The following is a 19,973-nucleotide window of genomic DNA, read 5'->3' on the forward strand; positions in this document are numbered from 1 at the left end:
GTGCAATGTCACCACTTCTGCGCGTTGGAATTTTAAAGGCGCCACTTTGCTCTGGGGTGCTTTTCCTCGCAAGTGGAACTGGGGCCTCCTGTACTCAAGTCATTCTTGTGGCTCCGGACTGGGCACGAAGATTCTGGTACCCAGAGCTCCTGAGCATGACCATCAGTCCTCCAATCAGACTGCCTCTTCGGGAGAATCTTCTGTTGCAGCAGCATGGGAGGGTTCTTCACCTGAACCTGTCCAGCCTCCACCTCCTTGCGTGGAGATTGAGGTGACATTGGACCTTTCGCCCGAAGTCTGTAACGTCATCTTGGCAGCTAGGCGTCCCTCCACTAAGACGGTATATGCCTGTAGATGGAATACGTTTGCAGCATGGTGCATAGCAAAGGCTGTGGATCCCCTTTCTGCCCCTCTTTCAGAGATCCTATTGTACATACTTTCTTTGGCCCAGCAGGGTTCTGCCCTGGGCACTCTTAAGGGCTATCTTTCAGTCATCTTTGCTTTCCTTTGGCTTCCAGATCAGCCATCTTTGTTTAAGTCCCCTATTGTACAGAGATTCCTCAAGGGCATTACTCTTCTCTTTCCTTCTTCTAATTTCGTAATGCCCCAGTGGGACTTGAATCTGGTCTTAACATATCTTATGTGTTCTCCCTTTGAGCCTCTTCATAACTGTCCTCTCAGGGTCCTCACTCTGAAGACCGCTTTCCTTGTTGCCATCACCTCTACTGGCCGAGTGAGTGAGCTCCAAGCTCTTTCTTCTAAGCCCCCTTTCTTCTCTGTACGTCTTGACAAAGTGGCGCTTAGGACAAGGCCTTCATTCCTTCCCAAAGTGGTACCGCCCGTTCACATTTGTCAAAGCATTACTCTGCCCACCTTTTTCCACCTCCACACCCTTCCAAAGAGGAGGAGAGACTCCACCGGCTGTCCCAAGCATGCGCTATCTTTCTACCTTGATCGCACAAAAGATTTCCGGGTGGATGATCAACTCTTCGTTGGCTTTGTAGGTGCCAAAAAAGTGGCTGTTCAAAAGCGGACCATCTCTAGATGGGTTGTCCTTTGTTTAAAAATCTGCTACGCTTTGGTGAAAAAGGAACCTCCAGTGGAGCGCAGTGCTCATTCTGCCAGATCTACAGCTGCCACCACTGCTCTTGCTCGCGGAGTTCCACTTCTTGACATCTGTCAGGCAGCCACTTGGGTAACCATGCGCACGTTTGCCAGACATAATTGCCTGGAAGGCCAAGTCCGGAGTGACGGCTATTTTACCCGTTCTGTTCTCCAGGATTTCTGGTGTGAACTTAGTTTGCAGACCCCCCTCCGGCGTTGGTATTGCTGGGGTATCTATTCTAAAGTAAGGAATCTATAACTAACAGTCTATATCAGATTGACAAGTTACTTACCTTCAGTAACGATGTATCTGTAAGAGACATATGTTAGTTATAGATTCCTCACCGCCCTACCCATCCTCCCCACTCCGCTAACTGACTTCTAGAGTTAGGGACTCCCTTGCAGGGCCCTAGTTTTAGCGCACCAGTGGTCAGTGTCTTGCATGGATTTGCGCTTTTGGCGTGGAAAGTAGTTTCAAAACGGATGTCAGCGCTCTGGGGCGGCGTCTACGACACTGCGGCATCACCCCGGCGACCACGACGGACACGGATCGACTGACTCCTCCTACCGCCGCGCAGGGGTACTGCTAAGAAAAAATTCTTCTGATCCAGTCTGAAGCCTGGGGGTAATTCTGAGGTAATGAATCTATAGCTAACATATGTCTCTTACAGATGCATCGTTACCGAAGGTAAGTAACTTGTTCTTTTGCTTCTCTAAATTATTACGGCTGATTTGTATTAGCACTCTTGGCACTCTAGTCTATTCTGTATTCTATACATAATGTACATTTTGACAATTGAAATATCTTGAGTGTTCATAAATGAATAACATTAACAAAAATGTGTTAAGTGATTGTTTTACCTTTTGTTAATGTAGCTTCACAGTGTTCTCTGGGATAAAGAAGATTGCTTCTATACACTCACAAGTTCCAGTTTAAATAAATGGGAGATGGATGAAACATCGGAACGTCAAATTCTTAGTTGGGACATGACTAGGACCCTCAAAGAGCACATCTCTGACGCAATTTGGGTGAGTGAAATATCCTGATAAAACTAATATAGTAACCCCAACACACTTTTTGGTACGTTGCCGCCTGAAAGTCAGAATTTTGCATCACACCCTTTTGAATATCTAATATACATGGCTCTGTAGTGTGTTGTGACTAATACTTGATCAAAACATCCAAACCAAATTGTCCAAGACCAGTTAGTCTTTCATGATTACCATATTTTGTGCACAAATAAAAGGACATGTGATTACTTTATGGCACAGATATTCAGAACAGCACAACAAAACGAAGTTGGCAGTCTACATGTCCATCACTTGAATATTTTTGGGAATGTGGTTGCCTCATTACCATTACCTTTTATCTCCTTTAATATTAGCGAGGTTGATTTTATAACACATTTTGATCGGTGACGTCCCGTGAGTTCTTACAGTCTTAAAGACCCTGAAATTGGCACAGCTTTAATTTTGGTAAACCACTTAAACCTACTTACATCAGACCATTTTCATTACACTTTTCGAGATGTATTTAGTGGGAGCAAAAATGGTGTTTCTAAAAGAGGTGCTTTTTCATGGAAATGTATAGGGTCTGTGTTAGACCTGTCAGCCTTTTGGGTGGTCTCCCCTTATTTTTTTTTCATGATCCCTTTCAGCCTCCCATTATTTTTGTTCACCAGTCCTATTTTTTTTGTGTGGCTTTAGGTCTCTGGGTGCCTCACCACTGCTATTTAGTGCTGAGGTACAGGTGCGCCTTCCTAAAATGGTGGATGGGTTCCTAAGATGGACGCCTATCAGGAATTACCTCAGAGCTTGTGGGCCATAGGATAACATTGGAGAGTTCCAAAACCTTCCAGGCCATTCTAATGACCAGGGCCCAGGCTATATAAGGGTGGACACTGGGCTGCCACTTTGTCTTGACAGGAGCTGGCTAGAGTGCAGACTACAGAGGAGGGGGATTGTGACTTAAGCTGCTTTGATTGCTCTCAGGGGCTGCTAGTTGGTGGTGGTTGCTGCCCTCCTTCCTGATGATTTGGCCCAGTTGCTGAGAGTTGCCATAGCCCAGTTCTGGTGGGACCATTTGACCGAAAAGGATTGGACTTCCAAACAAGTGGTGAAAGCGACTTAGCCCCAGCCCTAGGAGCCCTGAGGGTGGCGCTGTTGGTGAGGTTGAAGGCGCGGAACCAGGAGCTTTGGTTCGGACCCCTGATGTAAAGTGGGGTCTTGGAACTGGCCCTGACTGACTGCCTGCCCTACCGGGAAAGAGCTGTATTGGCCAAAGCTACATAGTGCCAAGTTAATTTCCGGCTGTATTTGGTGGGGTCCACTCCCTTTGCCCCTCTGCATCTCCGCGCTGCTGAGATAGCGTGGCCGTCCGCGCTAAGCGTGAGGGAAAAAGGAGCAGCGCCGGCTCAGGGAGAGACGCTGGGCGGGGTCGCTTGGCAACAGGACTCCCGCGCAGCCTCTCCTCAGCGCGTCAGAAGTCTCTCAGGGAGGCGGAAGCAGGCACGCTCATTAGGAGCCGGCTATCCCGCGATCGACTCCCTGGAAGGCCAGGAGAGAGTGAGTACGCAGGCCTGTCAGCTGCGAAGCCTCCATGGAGTTCACCACCCGACCCGGTCACCCTCTCTGCCCTGTCTCGGATAAAGAGTCAAGACCCGAGCAGGAAGAAGGGGGGGGGGGAGACCGGGCCACCGACTCAACCTTCAGTGGAGCCAATTAAGGCGCCGGACGGGCGCCAAGGTAATCGGGAACTCCACAGCGGAGGGTGGGGAGGAAGAGGGAGAAGTTATCCAGGGAAACAATCCTTTATGGAACTAGGGTGTGACCGGAATTAAGCCCCGGAAGAATACAATCTTGGCCCATACTGTGACAAGTCTGACAAGGCAGAGTGGAGTCCGGACCTAAACTTTCCCTGGAAATAGTTCCTTCTGAAGCAGATCTCGTGCTCAGGAACTACAGCGAGACTGTGTACTTTAATTCAGAGATTGGTGCCTCAAATCCAGAAATCTTTCCCAGCTTAATTCAGAATAAGGGGAAGAGTCCGGTTGAAACAGAATGTCTTCTATTTATATGCTTGTTCTAGAGAATTGCACATATCTGTTTTTGTAATAGCCAATGCACTTATCTGGTTAGCTGAATGACCATCAGTTACAAGTGAACCATCTAAAAGAATAATACCTGTTGTAGAGCAAACTGAATGTGTTTAAAATATTGATGCTTTGTCTGCCATAAGGGACATATGTATTGACCAGTGGTTGTACCTAATTCTATAAGAAGAGTCCTGGATCTAATTAACTGTGCAATGAAACTATCTTTTGAAATTCACAATATAACGAGATAAAATTACTCTATATTCTATTAAACAGATGGTGTGGTGTCATTTTTGGTGGGTTTGCGCTGGGGTGTTGTAGAGTGTATAATGCAAACACGACACAGTTGCCTTCCAGATTTAGACTTTCCACCCAGGACCATGCTACGCTAAGTGGACCGACCGTCCCAGTTCCAACAGTCTGTTAGGACTGATTTGAATGATTTGTGCCACGTTTGAGTAAGAAATGCAGTTGCTACAATCATGGTTCATTTGGACGATGTACTAAACAGCAGGTGTTGGTCTGGCCAGGCATGAAGAAGGCCGCTTGAATCCGGAGCTCCGCACTGAGATGAGTCCCGGACGGTGGCAGGCATTCTTTGAAGAGACTAAAGTGGCTTTTAACCCCTTGTGTGCTGGTGACGGAACCACTCTGTTACCAGCCACGGGCGCGCTGTGCTAATGACGGAGTGGTTCCGTCACGGCGCGCCGCCCCACCCACGCTGCCGCTATTCCGCGCCTGTGCGGCGCGTTCTATTGAGCGGGCGGGGCCGTGGCGGAACTACTCCGTCACAAGCAGAGCGCACCCGTGGCTGGTGACAGAGTGGTTCCGTCACCAGCATGGCAGCTCCCTCCCCCAGCTCCCTCCCCCAGCGCCGCGGCGGAATTACCGCCACGGCCAAGGGGTTAATTCACTTTCTGGAAGGTGGTAAACACGTAGATGAGACAGAGCAGTTTTGTTTCCCGAGACAGTTCCTGCTTCATGCCCAAAATGAAAAGAGTGGTGACTGTGGTATAAAGGATTGCCTCACAGACTGCAAAAGCGGCGCTGGAATGCAGAGTCTGAGGGGAAAACGTGGTGTTTTTCATTCCGACGCATGGCAAATGAAACATTATCCAGGTCTGTGGAGTTCAAGTGAGTTCATGTCCTGCTAAAATAATCACCTCGTTAATCACCGGACCGGCTTCAGCTGAGCTACAATTAACCTCTATGGAGTTCGAATCCTGTTTGGAAGACTGCCTCGTGAGACTGTTTTAAAGTGTTGAACTTCACAGTTTAATGGCATTAATGTCTTTAACCATTTGTGAGGAAAATGTGTGTTTTATGTGTACAGACCCCTACATGGTATATCAATGCTTGTATTTCTATGCAGTGAGGAATCTAATATGCTGACAGGAGTTCTTTGAAGGTAGAAACAGCAACTCCTTTTATTCTGACAAATGACTCCAGCTGGGATGTAATTAAATTTGGTGAAGTTCATGTGCTGTTTACGAAACTGCCCTATGAAGGGTTGAAATGGCTCCAGCTAAATTATAATTAAGATTTATGAAGCTTCTGTGCTGCTTGGTAGATTATTGCATGAAGCTGTACTGATGTGTTGATTTGCACACAGTTTAATTAAATATGTGATTCAACTAGTTTTGATGAAAATCTGTGGAATTTATGAACTGACTGAAACATTGCATTCCAAGGCTTATACTTTCAGTTTTGTGCAGTAAGAAGCCTATTATATCGACAGGACTTTCTTGGCAGCCTTTAATATAATTTTTACACAGTGGAGAGTCTAAGACTGTAGTGCTGCCTTTTCTCAATTTTACCTAACAGCTGAAGACTAAAGTTAAGGTTTATTTGAGTTCATGTATAGAATGAAATACCTCTCATAAAACGTGGGTATTATTCCACTGAGGTAAATAAGGTGAATCATTTATAACTATTCTCTCTCCTGATACTTTGTCAGTAAGATAGTCTGCAATCTGATGTTTTGAACTCTATTTTGAACTCTGTTTTGGCAAGACTCACTGACATTGTGACCACTGACACTACGTAAACAGCATGGTTTGAGCCTGTTTGGCTCACTTTATACACATTTATATCTGTTAATTGATGCACAGGAAGCACATACAGAATGTAACTGTCCTATATCAAAGAAACAACGCAGTTAAATAAAAAATGCCTCCTGGTAAAACAAATGGAAGGCTTGCACAGGCACTGCTCTTTTCTGAGGCCCAACACCAAGGTCGTCCTTATTCCGATGTTAGAGGTACCACTTCGACGTCAAATCAACCTCATTATACCGCCTCATCGTCATCTGACTCAACTATGGAGCGTATACTCCAAGAACTCTCTGCTGTAAGTCGCCGTCTGGAGGGCATGGAAATGTCAATATCAACTTTAACGAACTAAACTAAATCTATTCGAACAGATATTGCTGGATTCCAGAGTTGTATGGACGGTCTCACAGCACAAATGGTAACAGTAGAGAATCGCCTTGATGCTATTCCAGATCGAGATCAGGAACTCTTTTTTCTCAGAAGTAAAATTGTAGATTTGGAAGACAGAAGCCCTCGAGATAATGTCCGCTTCCTTGGATTTCCCCAAAAATTTGAAGGGTCAGATGCTAAATACTTTCTCAGAGAAATTCTTCCAAAGATCACAGGCCTCACTTTCGAACCCCCGTTGGAGATGGAAAGAGCCCATCGTATTGGACCACCCAGCACCGGGAAAAATAGTCGGCCACGTCCACTCATTGCCTGCTTCTTACGCCTGTCAACTTATTGCTGCAGCTCGGACTCAAGGCCCGTGCATATTTGAAGGTCACAAAATAAGAATAGCTGCAGACTTCTCAAAAGAAACTAACGAACGTCGCAAAGCATTTCTGTCTCTTAGACCCCGTCTTCGCCTACTTGACATTAAATATGGCCTTTACGAACCTGCACATTTGCGGATCACAAAAGATGGAATCTCCAAAGCTTTCTTTGACCCACGAGACTTTTGTCATTTTCTAGACAATATTTCTCCTCAAAATATGGAGTATACAGAATTCAATCTAGATCCTATCTCTCATTCTGCATACTCGAAATCTATGACATCTTCTAGTGAAATCCGACATAATTTAGATCGTTTTCAAAACAGAGGAAGAGACCTAGACCGACCTGTACGTTCTTTGGGAGATCGAGCGCAGGCCCTTCAAGCAGTAGCCACACTTACGAAGGAAAGAGACAGAGGTAAATCTCGTTCCCCCTTAAAGCCTGTTTCAGTCAAAAAGGATGTTTCCTGAACTATAACCAATGGATTGTTTTCTTGCATCCACGAAAGATTGGAAATTCATCCATTAAAATTTACCGTAGTAAAAGCTCAGATGAGTATCAGATGCCGGCTTAGACGCTCCATGGACAATGTCTCTCCCTTAAAAATGGTTTACACTGACTCCCTCTCTGTGATACACTTCATTTTTCATATCATCAACTAAAAAGGTCTTGTTTAGGGCTTAACCTTGTTTTAATATTCTATTACTTCATATTAATGTTGTTATGATAGCTCTATATTAATAATTCTCTGATCTAATAACTAGTTTAACATCTCTTTTTTCCTTCTTTCATGGTTTGTCTGTCTTTGTCTATTGTTCTAGCTAGATTTATTCACATTCATTTAGTCTTATGCATACCTTCTTTATGACATTATTATATTTCTTTACTTCTCTTCCTCTTTAATTCTTATTAATCTTTCTTCTATTTTCCCTTCTCATTCTCTCTAATACTTTTTTTACTAAATGTTGTAATTTTTTTTTGTTTTTTCTCTTATTATGAATTATAAATATTACCTAGTCGTTTATTCTCTTCTAAATCTCCTTCATCTACTGAGGAGGGCGTACATTAAATTCTGCTTTAATATTCTATTATTTCATATTATAGATGTTATAATGATAGTTCTATCTTATTAATTCTTTGATATGACAACTAGTTTACCATATTTCTCTTTCTTCCTTCATGGTTTGTTTGTCTGTCACCTGTTCTTGTTAGATCTATTCACATTTGTCTGTTATTTTATGTACACTTTCTTTCTCCATCTTTTGTTATATAGTATATTTGATGACACTATATCTCCTTACTTCTTTTCCTCTTTGATCTTTATTACTTGAGTTTCTACTTTTTCTTCTCAAATTTCCCTATTGCTCTATTATTGAATCCTTTAAATCTTCTCAGTTCATTCTCCTGTTATAAATTATAATTATCGGTATGTTCTTTTTATTCCAATTTCTTCTACACCTCTTATTTAATTATTTAATCAATAATTAGTTAATTAATTGTTTCAATGTTTGATATTCACTTGTTCTGCTATTTACTTATAGTACATGTTTGAATATTTATGATATGATAGCTCCTTGACATAGAAATATTTAAATATATTTTCATATTTTTCATTATAGATAATAGGATTACTGGTATAGTAATATATGACTACCTTTTGATACAAGCAAGTTACCTTATTATTGATTTATCTACTTATTTTCTACACTGTCTACATATAAGATAATGTTATTCTGATATGTTTCTGGTTAGATGAGTTAACAATTTTCCAGTGAATATTCTATAATATTATTTTGTCTGGTTCACCTTATTATGTCGTACATATGCCTTATACCTTTCTTTCTCCTACACTGTATTCCCATGATACATGTTTCCTTTTCTTTCTTCATTTCAACCTCTAAATTCCAAAAGAATATATTGGAATGTGATCCATATTATTTCGTAGATGTCTCCCTTACCACTGATAGCCCTATCTAATGGAGCTCCCCCAGCGTGAGTAGCACACAAGTCTAGACTCACAGCTAAACAATCCACTTTATTATTATTATTATTATTATTTTTTATATTTCTTTTTTATTAACACAAGGCATTCAAAAAGTGCATAGAACAGAGGTCGGACATTTCCACATATCATTACAACAGATCATATATACTTGGGGGGATATGAAGGGAAAGGAGGAGTGGGGGGAGACTAGATACTGTCACAGGTAATGGTCACGGGGATGCAAGTATATCCAAAAGAGGGTCAATCGGTGGTACACAAATTTCACCCCTGTATCGATTCCACAGCCCCCAAACAGTCACCCACTTACGGGGTCAGCCTCTGGCCAAGTATACGGTCTTTTCACGAAACATACACCAGTCCATGCTCTCTTCCCATTCCTCAAGCGTAGGTGGTCTTTCGGAGCCCCACTTCTGTGCTATATTCCTATTTGCTATCATTGCCCCCAGAGTGGCCCACTTGGTCTGTGCTATGTTTAGATCTGTGGGTTCCCAGATATTAAGGATACATCTCCTCGCCTCTGGTAAAAATGGCACCCCAACACCTCTCGCATAACCTCATGTATCGCACTCCAGTAATCCACCATATAGCGGCATTCCCAGATGATATGAAGGAACGTGCCCACCTGCGCACATCCTCGCCTGCACAAATCATTGTTTGAAAGCCCCATCCGGACCAAGCGTGTACCTGTGACATACACTCTGTGTAATATCTTCAACTGGACTAGCCTCAATCGCGCCGGAATCGCTACCTCCTTCGGGGATGAGATGGCTGTTTGCCAGTCTTCATCATCCAGTTCAATACCATCTCCCATCCATTTGCCCCTCAACTCTACAAGGAGATCCGCTCTGTGATTGACCAATTTTTTATAGATGAGGGAGATAGTTCTATCCGGTATATGCCCATCCAATATCCTATCCTCTAACGGCGAGGCCTCGGGTAGTTCCTCCCCTGCCGGTACTGCTGCCTGCAGCGCATGCCGAACTTGCGCATAGCGGAAATACTCCGCTCCATTCAACTCGAACTCAGTTTGCAATTCAGCGAACGTCTTAATCCTGCCCTTGACACAAATATCTCCAATTGTAGTAATCCCTATCAGGTTCCACCTATCAAAGCCTTTCGTATTCCAGAGCTTCCAGAGTCTATCCGAGTCAAACAGTGGAGTGGCCAGCGTTAGGCGGCCTCTCCAACCCAAAGAACTAGTGGCGTCATGCCATATCCGCACTGCCACGTTCGTAGGTCCCGTCAAACTTTTCCCGGCCGATTTGGCATATAAAGCTCTACTGTAATTTCCACCCGGGAGTAGCCATCTGTCCATAGCGTATCCGGGGTCCGAGCCCGGCCCATAAGTACCTTGGTTTATAGCTGCCAATTGAGAAGCCCAATAATACCTTCTGATGTCAGGGAGGGCGATACCACCGTCATACCAGGGTAAAGTCAATTTGGCCAGAGCAATACGAGGCCTACCCTCCCACAATAAACTACGCTGTATCCCCTCCACCTCTCGGAAATAACTGGTAGGGACCATGTCTAACGTATTCTGAAGGGCGTAAAGAAAGCGAGGTAAGGAAGATCATCTTAAAAAGGGCAGCCCTCCCCAACAGGGAGAGAGGAAGCTTCCTCCAACTATTTGCATCACTTTTCAATCTAACCAGAGGGGGGAGGAGGTTTCTCTCGTACCGGACTGCGGGATCCAATGAAATAAAGATTCCCAGATATGTAAACCCATCCGCGGCGATTTGAAACGGGCAGTTTCGTGGAGGAATCGGGGCATCACCGCTCAGCACAAACACATAGGATTTCCCCCAATTTATAGTGAGCCCCGAGTTCCTACCGTATGAGGCCAAAACATCACAGACAACATTCAAAGATTTTCTGGGTGATGTTAATTAAAGCAGAATGTCATCCGCATACAAAGAGATCCTGTCCTCCACCTGAGGGGACCATCGAATACCTCGAATAGACGGCTCCCAGCGGATCCAGGCCGCCAACGGTTCAAGTGCCAATGAAAATAAAAGAGGGGAGAGCGGACACCCCTGCCGGGTGCCCCGCCCCAAAAACAATCCACTTTATTGACACTGTGTTAATTCTGCACAGTACAGTACATTAATCTTCTCTTCTTTTTTATATTTACTATTTCTTATTTCTTCTTCTTATTGCTTTTTTTCATATATAAGTCACAAGTGGTTTTTCTATATTCTTAGATTCCCTTATATCTTATAGGAAAATGGTAATTCTTTAACTATTTAATTTTCTTATTACTTCTTATTCGGAACCCATCCTCTTTACCTTTTTCCCTAGTTTCTTTTATCCTACCCTCCCTCCACATAATCTCTGTCTCCTTTCGTTCTTCTTCTTTTACTTCCATCTCTCACAATAAACTCTATTCCTTTTCTTTTCTCATCCTGTTTACTACAGTTCATCTGCTTCTTCCTTCTATTATCTTAATACCTTGCTCTCTATTGTTTATATCAACTCTCTCATTCAAACCAATACCTTTTCATTTTCAACGCTCATATGGCTGTGAGTACATACTCCTCTCCCCGACCCTTGCACATAATTTCATGGAACGTTAATGGCCTTACACATTTTATAAAACGTAAAGTTCTCTCCTATCTTAAAACTAAAAGAACTGATGTAGCTCTCTTGCAGGAGACTCATCTTAATTCTTTGGAATCTTCCAAGTTGGAATGGATGGGAAAGGTCATTCACTGCGGACTGTCTGCGCAGCCTCTCTCCGACAAGAATCAACCACGAAAATGTGGTGTTGCTATTCTTTTGCACAAATCCCTACCTTTCTCAGTCATCCAAACTTGGACTGATCCTGAGGGTAGATACGTCTTTGCTAAATTGAAAATTAGAGGGAAAATCTTCTGTGTTGGGTCAGTTTATGCCCCAATAGGTGCTAAGCGTTCCTTGGTTCTCAACCTAAATCGTCTACTTATTGAAATCGGTGCATCCAGCTATATTATTGGTGATTACCGGAATTTAGCTTGTGATGCAATTCTAGATAAAACTGGTCCCTTAGACAGATGTAATGCTGCTGACAGAGCATTATTGGGGGATATCACAGTGGACCATGGATTAGTAGATCTTTGGCGTCTCTGTCACCCTTCAGATCAAGAATATACATTTCTCTCTTCGGGTTAATTATTTTCTTATCTCCCATCCTGTAGTTACACTTATTACTGAATCCCATATCTTGGAAGCCACCATTTCAGATCACTCTTCCGTTCTCATTGCCCTAGAACTTGGTCTAAATTTTACAGGTTAAAAACCATGGCGCATGAATATCCAAAAGTACCCTTCACCTCAGGGCAAATTTCAGGTACGCTCCCATTTTACGGAATATCTAAACAACAATAAATCATCAGTTTCTTCTTCAAGAACTATTTGGGCAACTGCAAAGGCAACTATCCGTGGTCAATTGATGAGAGACGCAGCTTTGGCCAACAAAGCAGCAAATTTACGCCGTACTGAACTTGAGGCTTAAATCATCTCTTTAACTTGTCTATATACACCTCCCAATCCACCGTAAGTAATCGCAAAACTTTGCAATTAGCTAAAATGGAACTCAATAACTTGTATACCTCCAAAGCAGAATATGCCCTTCAACGTTTAAAAGGGAGACATTATGAGCAAGGCTAGAAAGCAGGCCGATTGCTTGCGGCACAACCTAAACAACTTGAGGCCTCCATGGCTATCCCAGCTATACGTTTTGAATCCGGTGAAATTGTCATTAAACCGCAGGAAATAGCCAATACTTTTGCTTCCTTCTATAAGAAACATTCTACTCCCGAAAATTCAGTAACCGACGACCATATATCCACTTATCTTAAAAATATTGATCTTACGTGTCTTCCAAATGAGGATAGGCAGTTACTTTGCAGTGACATTACTAGAGAGGAGATTGCTACAGTCCTTTCCAAGTTGACTTATCATAAATCTCCAGGTGAAGACGGTTTTCCTGCAGAATACTACAAGTGGTCTGGAGAGGAAACAATTGACGTTCTTCATTCTGCTTTCCATGAAGCTATCCAGTCTTCTTCTCTTGGTCCTATTTCGCATAAGGCATTAATTGTGTTTATTCCCAAACCAGGCAAGGATCCACTAGTCTGCGGTAGCTATTGACCTATCTCCTTAATAAATGGAGATGTCAAGATATTGGCAAGTATCTTACCGGCGAGGCTTAGAAAAGTCATCCCCTCTATGGTACATCATTTGCAGGTTGGTTTTCTCCCGGGGCGATCATTCAGAAATCATACCTTATGGTCTGTTAGAGATTTGATGAGGAATCGGTCGCTCTTTCTCTAGATGCGGAGAAAGCGTTCGACCGCATTGACTGGGTTTATTTGTTTGCCACTATGAGGCATTTTGGTTTAGGTGAGAAGTTTATCCCTATGTTTCGCTTACTATATGACAATCCATCAGCTCAGGTTAATTGTGGAGGTTTTCTTTCTGATCCTTTTTCAATTCAAAGAGGTACCAGTCAAGGTTGCCCATTGTCTCCCCTATTATTCTTACTAACGATGGAACCTCTTGCTTCGCTTATTCGTCACTCGCCCAGGATTCAGGGTATACCGATACCGGGAGGAGTATCCAACTTATACTTATACGTTGATGATATCCTTCTGACGATTGAAGATCTTCCCCGTTCCTTACCAAATTTGCTTGAAATTATTAAACAGTTCTCGGTGATTTCTGGTTATAAAGTGCTTATTGTTTTCTTGCTATACTGCTTCTATATCCATGTTCCTTTGTGCTTAGCTAATTTGAGCTTTTTCCCCACTCAACCATTTTCCCTTTTCTGTGCCCTCTATCTCAAGCATAAAAAGAGACATAAGGTGGAAAATAATACAGATCAAAATATCAATGCAATTGCATTTTGAGGATCCTTCATTAGTTTAAAAGAGACTAAGAACAACCAATACTTGTACTATACATTTTCATCTTCTCTACCTTCTAGATGTAAAGTCAAAGAAGATTGGAAATGAATTGTTACTTTGTGTGGGAATAGAGAAATAATGTACAACTCTGGCCACTTTTCTTTTTTTGTATATGCATAAACATATCGCTATTTATAAAGCTGGATTAAGAATTTAGCTTAAAATGTTGTCCAGAAGATCACAGTAAAACAATTTACAGAAAAAGAACCTGCAAATATTATGCCAGGGACACTGGTGTGTTTTTTAGCCACTTCAATGCCACCACTGACAATGCTTCTAGGATGGAAAGAAAATGTAATACAAAGTCACGAGATTTTTAATATTGTGGTAACGCAGGGACTAGGCGCTCAGTCACAACTACTAAGCACCCTCATCTACAACAACTACTATCCCATCTGCGCTTAGTCCTGTAAATATATAAAAACACCTGCTGTTTAGTGTCATAATTTTTTTATTGGAGATCAAAGATAGGCAATTTCATAGGATACAAAATAATATAGTAAATCATAAATCAGTATGTGACAAATAATATACATCTGTAATATATTACAAAAGAGGAAAAAGGAGGAAAAAGAAAAGGAAAAAGGAGAAGGGAAAAAGCTATATATAGGGAGAGAAGGAAAAGATAATTAGAATTTCAGGAATCGCAAAGAAAGGGGGTCCATACCTACTGGAATATGTGCTGTTGGTCTTACATCCTATAAATTACCTGTTCATAAGATGCTGCCTGTATCCTCACAACCATCCAGTCCTCTTTGGAGGGAGGGCTAGGTGATTGCCACAGTCTTAAAACACATAGTTTAGCAGTAGAAAGTGCAGTGTGTAAGAGTCGACTCTGAGGTCGTGAAATAGAAGGAAAACTTCTAAAGTCATGTAGCAAAATAGTGGCGGGTGTGAAATGGAGTGAAAGAGGAATAGTTTCTAGTAGGCTTTGTAGACTTCAAAGCAGTGTTTGATCGAGTTCCAATGAACCTATGGTGACCCAAGCTGCAGAAATGGGCCTCTTTTGGAAGCCAATATTCAGCTCCACACCAATACATGGATCAGAATCAAATTGAGAGATGGAGCACACATTTCCAGGAAAATAACATCATGAGGAGTAAAACAGGGCTGCGTGCTGGCCCCCTTGCTTTTAACTTATTTATCGTAGATGTATCAGTCACTGGAAGCCATCGATAGTCACCCCCCGAAAAACAGTGGTACCCAAATAAGTAAATTGTTATACGCAGACCAATTAGCGTTATTAGTCACACAAGGGTAGGCCTTCAACGACTCCTCGACCAACTATGCATCTATAAAACTGCTAACAGCTTGGATGTGACATGAACTAAAACCAAAATCGTAACGTATGGGCGAAGAAATTATCAAAGAGGAGGCTGAACTTACGGCGGCACAAGCATCGCAACTGACCAGTCCTACAAATATTTGGGGGTCCACATTGATACCAGATGCTCTTTTGTGAAACCGAGACAAGAGATTAGGGCCAAAGCCCTGACGCTACAGGTGTCTTTTTCAAAACTATTAAAAGACCTACTAAGCCCAAGCTTGTCCCCGCTAATAAGTTATGAGGGCACAAATCCTCCCTCCCTTATCCTCTGGGCGAAAAATCATGCTTGGAAAAGACTCAAGTTTATTGAATAACCTGATTGTAAAAATCTATAAGCAAGTATTTCGACTGCTGAAATCTTCCCCGCTCAGGTCAGACTTGAATTCGGCCTCACTGACCAACGGCTGGCAGGGGCTGGTGCGTATCTAAACATCTGTAACAAGTTACGCAAGGCAACTTCCGCCTCGAGATCCCGGTAGGAATGAGTCGTGCGCCTAACAAATGTAAATAATAAATAAGTCCCGGCACCCTGGAGGCTTTGCCCTGGCTCGAAATCAGTCGAAGCCCCCGACGAAGACTACATCATTAACTTCTTGAAGACTGTCTGCAGGCTTTGGAAGCAAAAGACGTATGGGACAGTAACTTAACCCAACTGAATTTTAAAACGCGTATAAGAAGGAATAGCCGTCTTTCGTCCTTTAACTCTGATCGGGTGCAATTAACCAAACGTCAGCATGCCTGGTCAATCATTGCTAAGTACCAGCCAGGCACTGCAGCATCTCATATCTCCAGCACTTATGCTGTCCACTGGAAAACAAGATTCATGGCACTTAGGCTATGGGAGTGCCTTTCCTCAACCACCTGCCCAGGCGGTGCTGCCCTAGTGAGAGTACAATCTGCAGGGGCTGCGACACACCGGAAAATCAATCGAGCACATGGTATGTCTCTGTCCAGCACTGCTTAAAACCATAGGATTAGCCCAAGAGGAGAATGAAACAAACTGGGTGTTCGTTCATGCCGGCAGGCAGTAATAGCCTGTCTAAACTCTGACAATACGGCCCTGAATGTTTTGTTTACCAGGTTTGTCATCTCGGTAGCTAAAATGTTCAGCCAGCAGGGGGTATAAAAAAGTAGTCCTTGGTAAACCCAAACCGGATGCTATTTTATGGTTTAACTGTTTTTATTCAGATCAAATAGGAAAGGTATACAAACATCTCCATGTACATTTTAGCTGTGAACCCTCAAGATCAAAACGTGCAGTCAAGTAGAGTCTATTATAAACATGGGTTCAGTATTCAAGGTAAAATCAATCATGTGTTCATACATGGTATGGAATGGGTAAGAAGAAAAAACGGAAAGTAGAAAAACCCAACCCCCCTGTCCCAGAAACCCTCCCTCCCTCCTCCCGTCCAGTGCTCCCTGCCTCCCCCCTAATCCCCCCAACCTCTCCACCCATCCCCCCCCCCAACCTCTCCACCCACTGGATGCTATTTTAGAGTAGTCATATTTTTTAGAGAAAGGTATTGATAACAAGTAACAGCCATTACTTGCGACAGGGGGAGTAAAACATAGTTCTCAGAAAACTAAGGTCCAAGTTTCACCCTGTTGTTTTTGTGTTACGCCCCCAGGAAGTACATTGGCTGTTAAAAGACTTGCACCAACACTTTATCGAAACCATATCAACCATATTAATGAAGAGCACTTGAATGTTTTTTATAACTTTTAGCCTATATAATGAAACTTGTGTTGATATTTTTTGGAATAATTTTTTATTGAAGATGAAGGAGTTTTGGGAATTAATTTTTATTGAAGATGAATGAGTTTCTTTTTATTATTAAATTGCTATGTGCTATCTGTGATTACCTGTTTAAAAATATTGTAAAGGTTTGTGAAAACAACCATAAACAATAAATATTCATATATTGACTTGGTTTGCAATTGCCAAGTAAACTTACATTTTCTATTTTACTTGTAGAATATGATTGTTAGTTTTACTCAGATTTCTACAAAATCTTTTCTGTAGGGGGATCGTAAACATTTTCAGTCGTGCAGTAGAGGCAAAAGGGAGATTTTTGCATAGTATAGCATTTGAATGTCCCTATTACCTAATTTTAGGGGCAATGTATTGGCCTTTTTATGTTAAATCCTCTGGCAAACAGTGTTCTGTCTCATGTGCAGTCTTGTATCAAGGCCTTAAAAGTATACTTTCTTTTTGTAAGATAAACCGAGTATTAAACTTTCACAGAGTTGATAGTCTCCACTCCGGTGACTTCTGCCATTGCCAATTTTCCTCCATTATGTGAAGTGCTGCAATGGACTCTACAGATAAAGACCTCAACTGTATATAATGATGGATACAATATTTTCCATTGTTTTTTAGAGAGACAAAGCATTCTCTGCAGTGCCTATACAATTATATTTTCGGAAGTGTTTCTTGTCCATGATTATCTGTCCATTTTCTCCAATAGTCCAGTATGTCCATCATGATTTGACCTGAAGTTTCATTTCCCGCCCCATCCTTCAGGGTAAACGTGATAAATTGCACGGACCCCAGGTTTTCCTTTGTATATTTTTGCATCCTGATTCTGCCTTTCATTTTTTTTCTTTCCACAGTAACTCAATGGACCAGTACATTGATTACAAATACAGTTCAGGCAGACACATAATCGGAAAACATCCCCCAGATTCCTAAACCAATATTTCGTTTTTTGACCCATTTAACAGAATACAAACTAAACTCTAACGAAAATAAATTATACATCTTAGCCCTCCATCGTTCGAAGTAGGGAGGTTCGACCTGTAACCACTCAGCCGCAATACAAAGTCGGGCAACAGTCCTTGCAATGAAAATAAGATATCTGTGTTTATATAGGGGAGTGCCCTTACCAACTTCCGGTCCAATACCCAGAGCATCATTATTGGAGTTATAGTAATTTGAACACCTATTACTCTTGACAAGAATTGCTCAATGTGCTGAATATAATTTGTTAAACAAGCACACGAGAAAAAAATATGCAACATGTCAGCATTGTCCCCCCGACAACGAAAGCATTTTCCATCTTGTCCACTCCCCATTTTAACATACGTGCCGGAGAAATAATATACATTTAAAAAAAAGTTTTAAAACATTGAGCTTTCAGGTTAGCAGACAACAAAGTCTCCCTGGATCTAATAATAGCATCCTTTAAACTCAAATTCTCAATACCCAGGATCACAGCCCATTTAGCACTGTATTTATCTAGATGGTCCTTTCTACAGGATAGCAATAATTGGTACAACGTCCCAATTTTAACCTGACGTTGGACAGCAATGACAACTGAACTAGTACCTATTAGGTACTCGCAATTTGCCCACGCAATTCCCATTCATTCCTATGGGCCTCTTGGCCCATAGGAATAAATGGGAAGGGATTCCTTAATTGCAACTCGCAATTTGCGATTCGTAATTAAGGAATGCGTAGGAATCGCAATTATTATTGCGATCCCTTCCTACATAGCAGTTTGTGAGTCCTTAATAGCAATTTGCAAAAAATTGCTATTAAGGACTCGCAAATCTGTCTTTTAATACATATGCCCCTGAGTTCTAGATCAAAAATAGAGCAAAAAGTATATTTATTACAGAATTGTCAAAACTCAGTACAGAGAGAAATGCTTGCATTTGCCATGAAGGCCTATTCACAGAAGTACAAAGAAAGGCAAAAATGATAAAACATATAATCTCTAGTTGGGCAAAACCTAGGGAAACATTCTAAGTTTTGATAAAGCCAAACCAAAGTTAGCATTAACCGCGAGGATTGTAATGCACTTAAGAGTATATGGTATGGCTATATCATAGAACAGCTATAAGGAGATGGTTCCGAAAGCTGCAGAGGGGCTCAGCTCATGCTAGGGTACCCTCTCACACAAAACCAAGCACTCTGCCTCCAGGATTGTCAAGCCCTGCCATAGGAGTGACTTATAGTTTAATATGTGTCTATATATATATAAATATATATTTGTATAGAGATATAGGTATACTATATGTAAGTAAGGGGTGATTACACCACCTTACCCTTGCTGCAAGTACATACCTGTGGTGTCAGTTTGGAAGGCTAACCAGGGGTGGCACAATACATGCTGCAGCCCCTGGTAGGTCTAGGGTGCACCTATGCCTTGGGTACCTAGTGTACCATATACAGGGGATCACAAGGGTGACCCAGAAACCAATCTGGTATGTACCTAAAGTACATGGTATCAATTTAGAGAGAGAACAGCTAGGCTGTGGGCCTGATTAGCCGAGCCACAGCCATACTAAAGTCGAAAAACCAGTGAATTACAGCAAAAAGTCGGGGTAACCATAGGAAGCAGACCCTACTCTCCTACATCCACACCCACGGGACAATCAGGGGAATCCAATACCCTCATTTTGACCAGAACCGTGCTGGTATAATTAGTCTGATGCAACAATTTGAGTTGTATAAGTTTAAATCTTGATGTGATCGCTACCTCGCTCTCTCGAGGCCAATTCCTCCTGCCAATCGTTATCGTCCAAGTCCCCTATGTCGTCCGCCCATTTTGCACGTACTTTCTCCTGAGCTTCTGGCATATGACTGAGGATCTTGCAATAGATCAATGAGATGGCTCTCTCCGGAAGATATTCATCCAACAATCTATCCTCCAGAGGCGAGGAAATCGGCAAACCTGAGTCCTTTGG

The 19,973-nt window shown here is 42.3% G+C and overlaps 1 protein-coding gene across 1 annotated transcript in view; it reads left to right on the top strand.

Annotated features, from left to right (window-relative positions):
• The window catches only part of NUP133 (nucleoporin 133), a 1,231,428-nt gene that overhangs the window by 303,645 nt on the left and 907,810 nt on the right, over nt 1–19,973 (top strand). Inside the window, exon 7 of the mRNA XM_078648729.1 lies at nt 1,981–2,133. Within this exon, the coding sequence (XP_078504855.1) occupies nt 1,981–2,133 (153 nt within the window). The remainder of the gene's footprint in view (nt 1–1,980; nt 2,134–19,973) is intronic.

The sequence above is a fragment of the Lissotriton helveticus genome, chromosome 6, assembly GCF_964261635.1.
Source record: "Lissotriton helveticus chromosome 6, aLisHel1.1, whole genome shotgun sequence".
Lineage (NCBI taxonomy): Eukaryota > Metazoa > Chordata > Amphibia > Caudata > Salamandridae > Lissotriton > Lissotriton helveticus.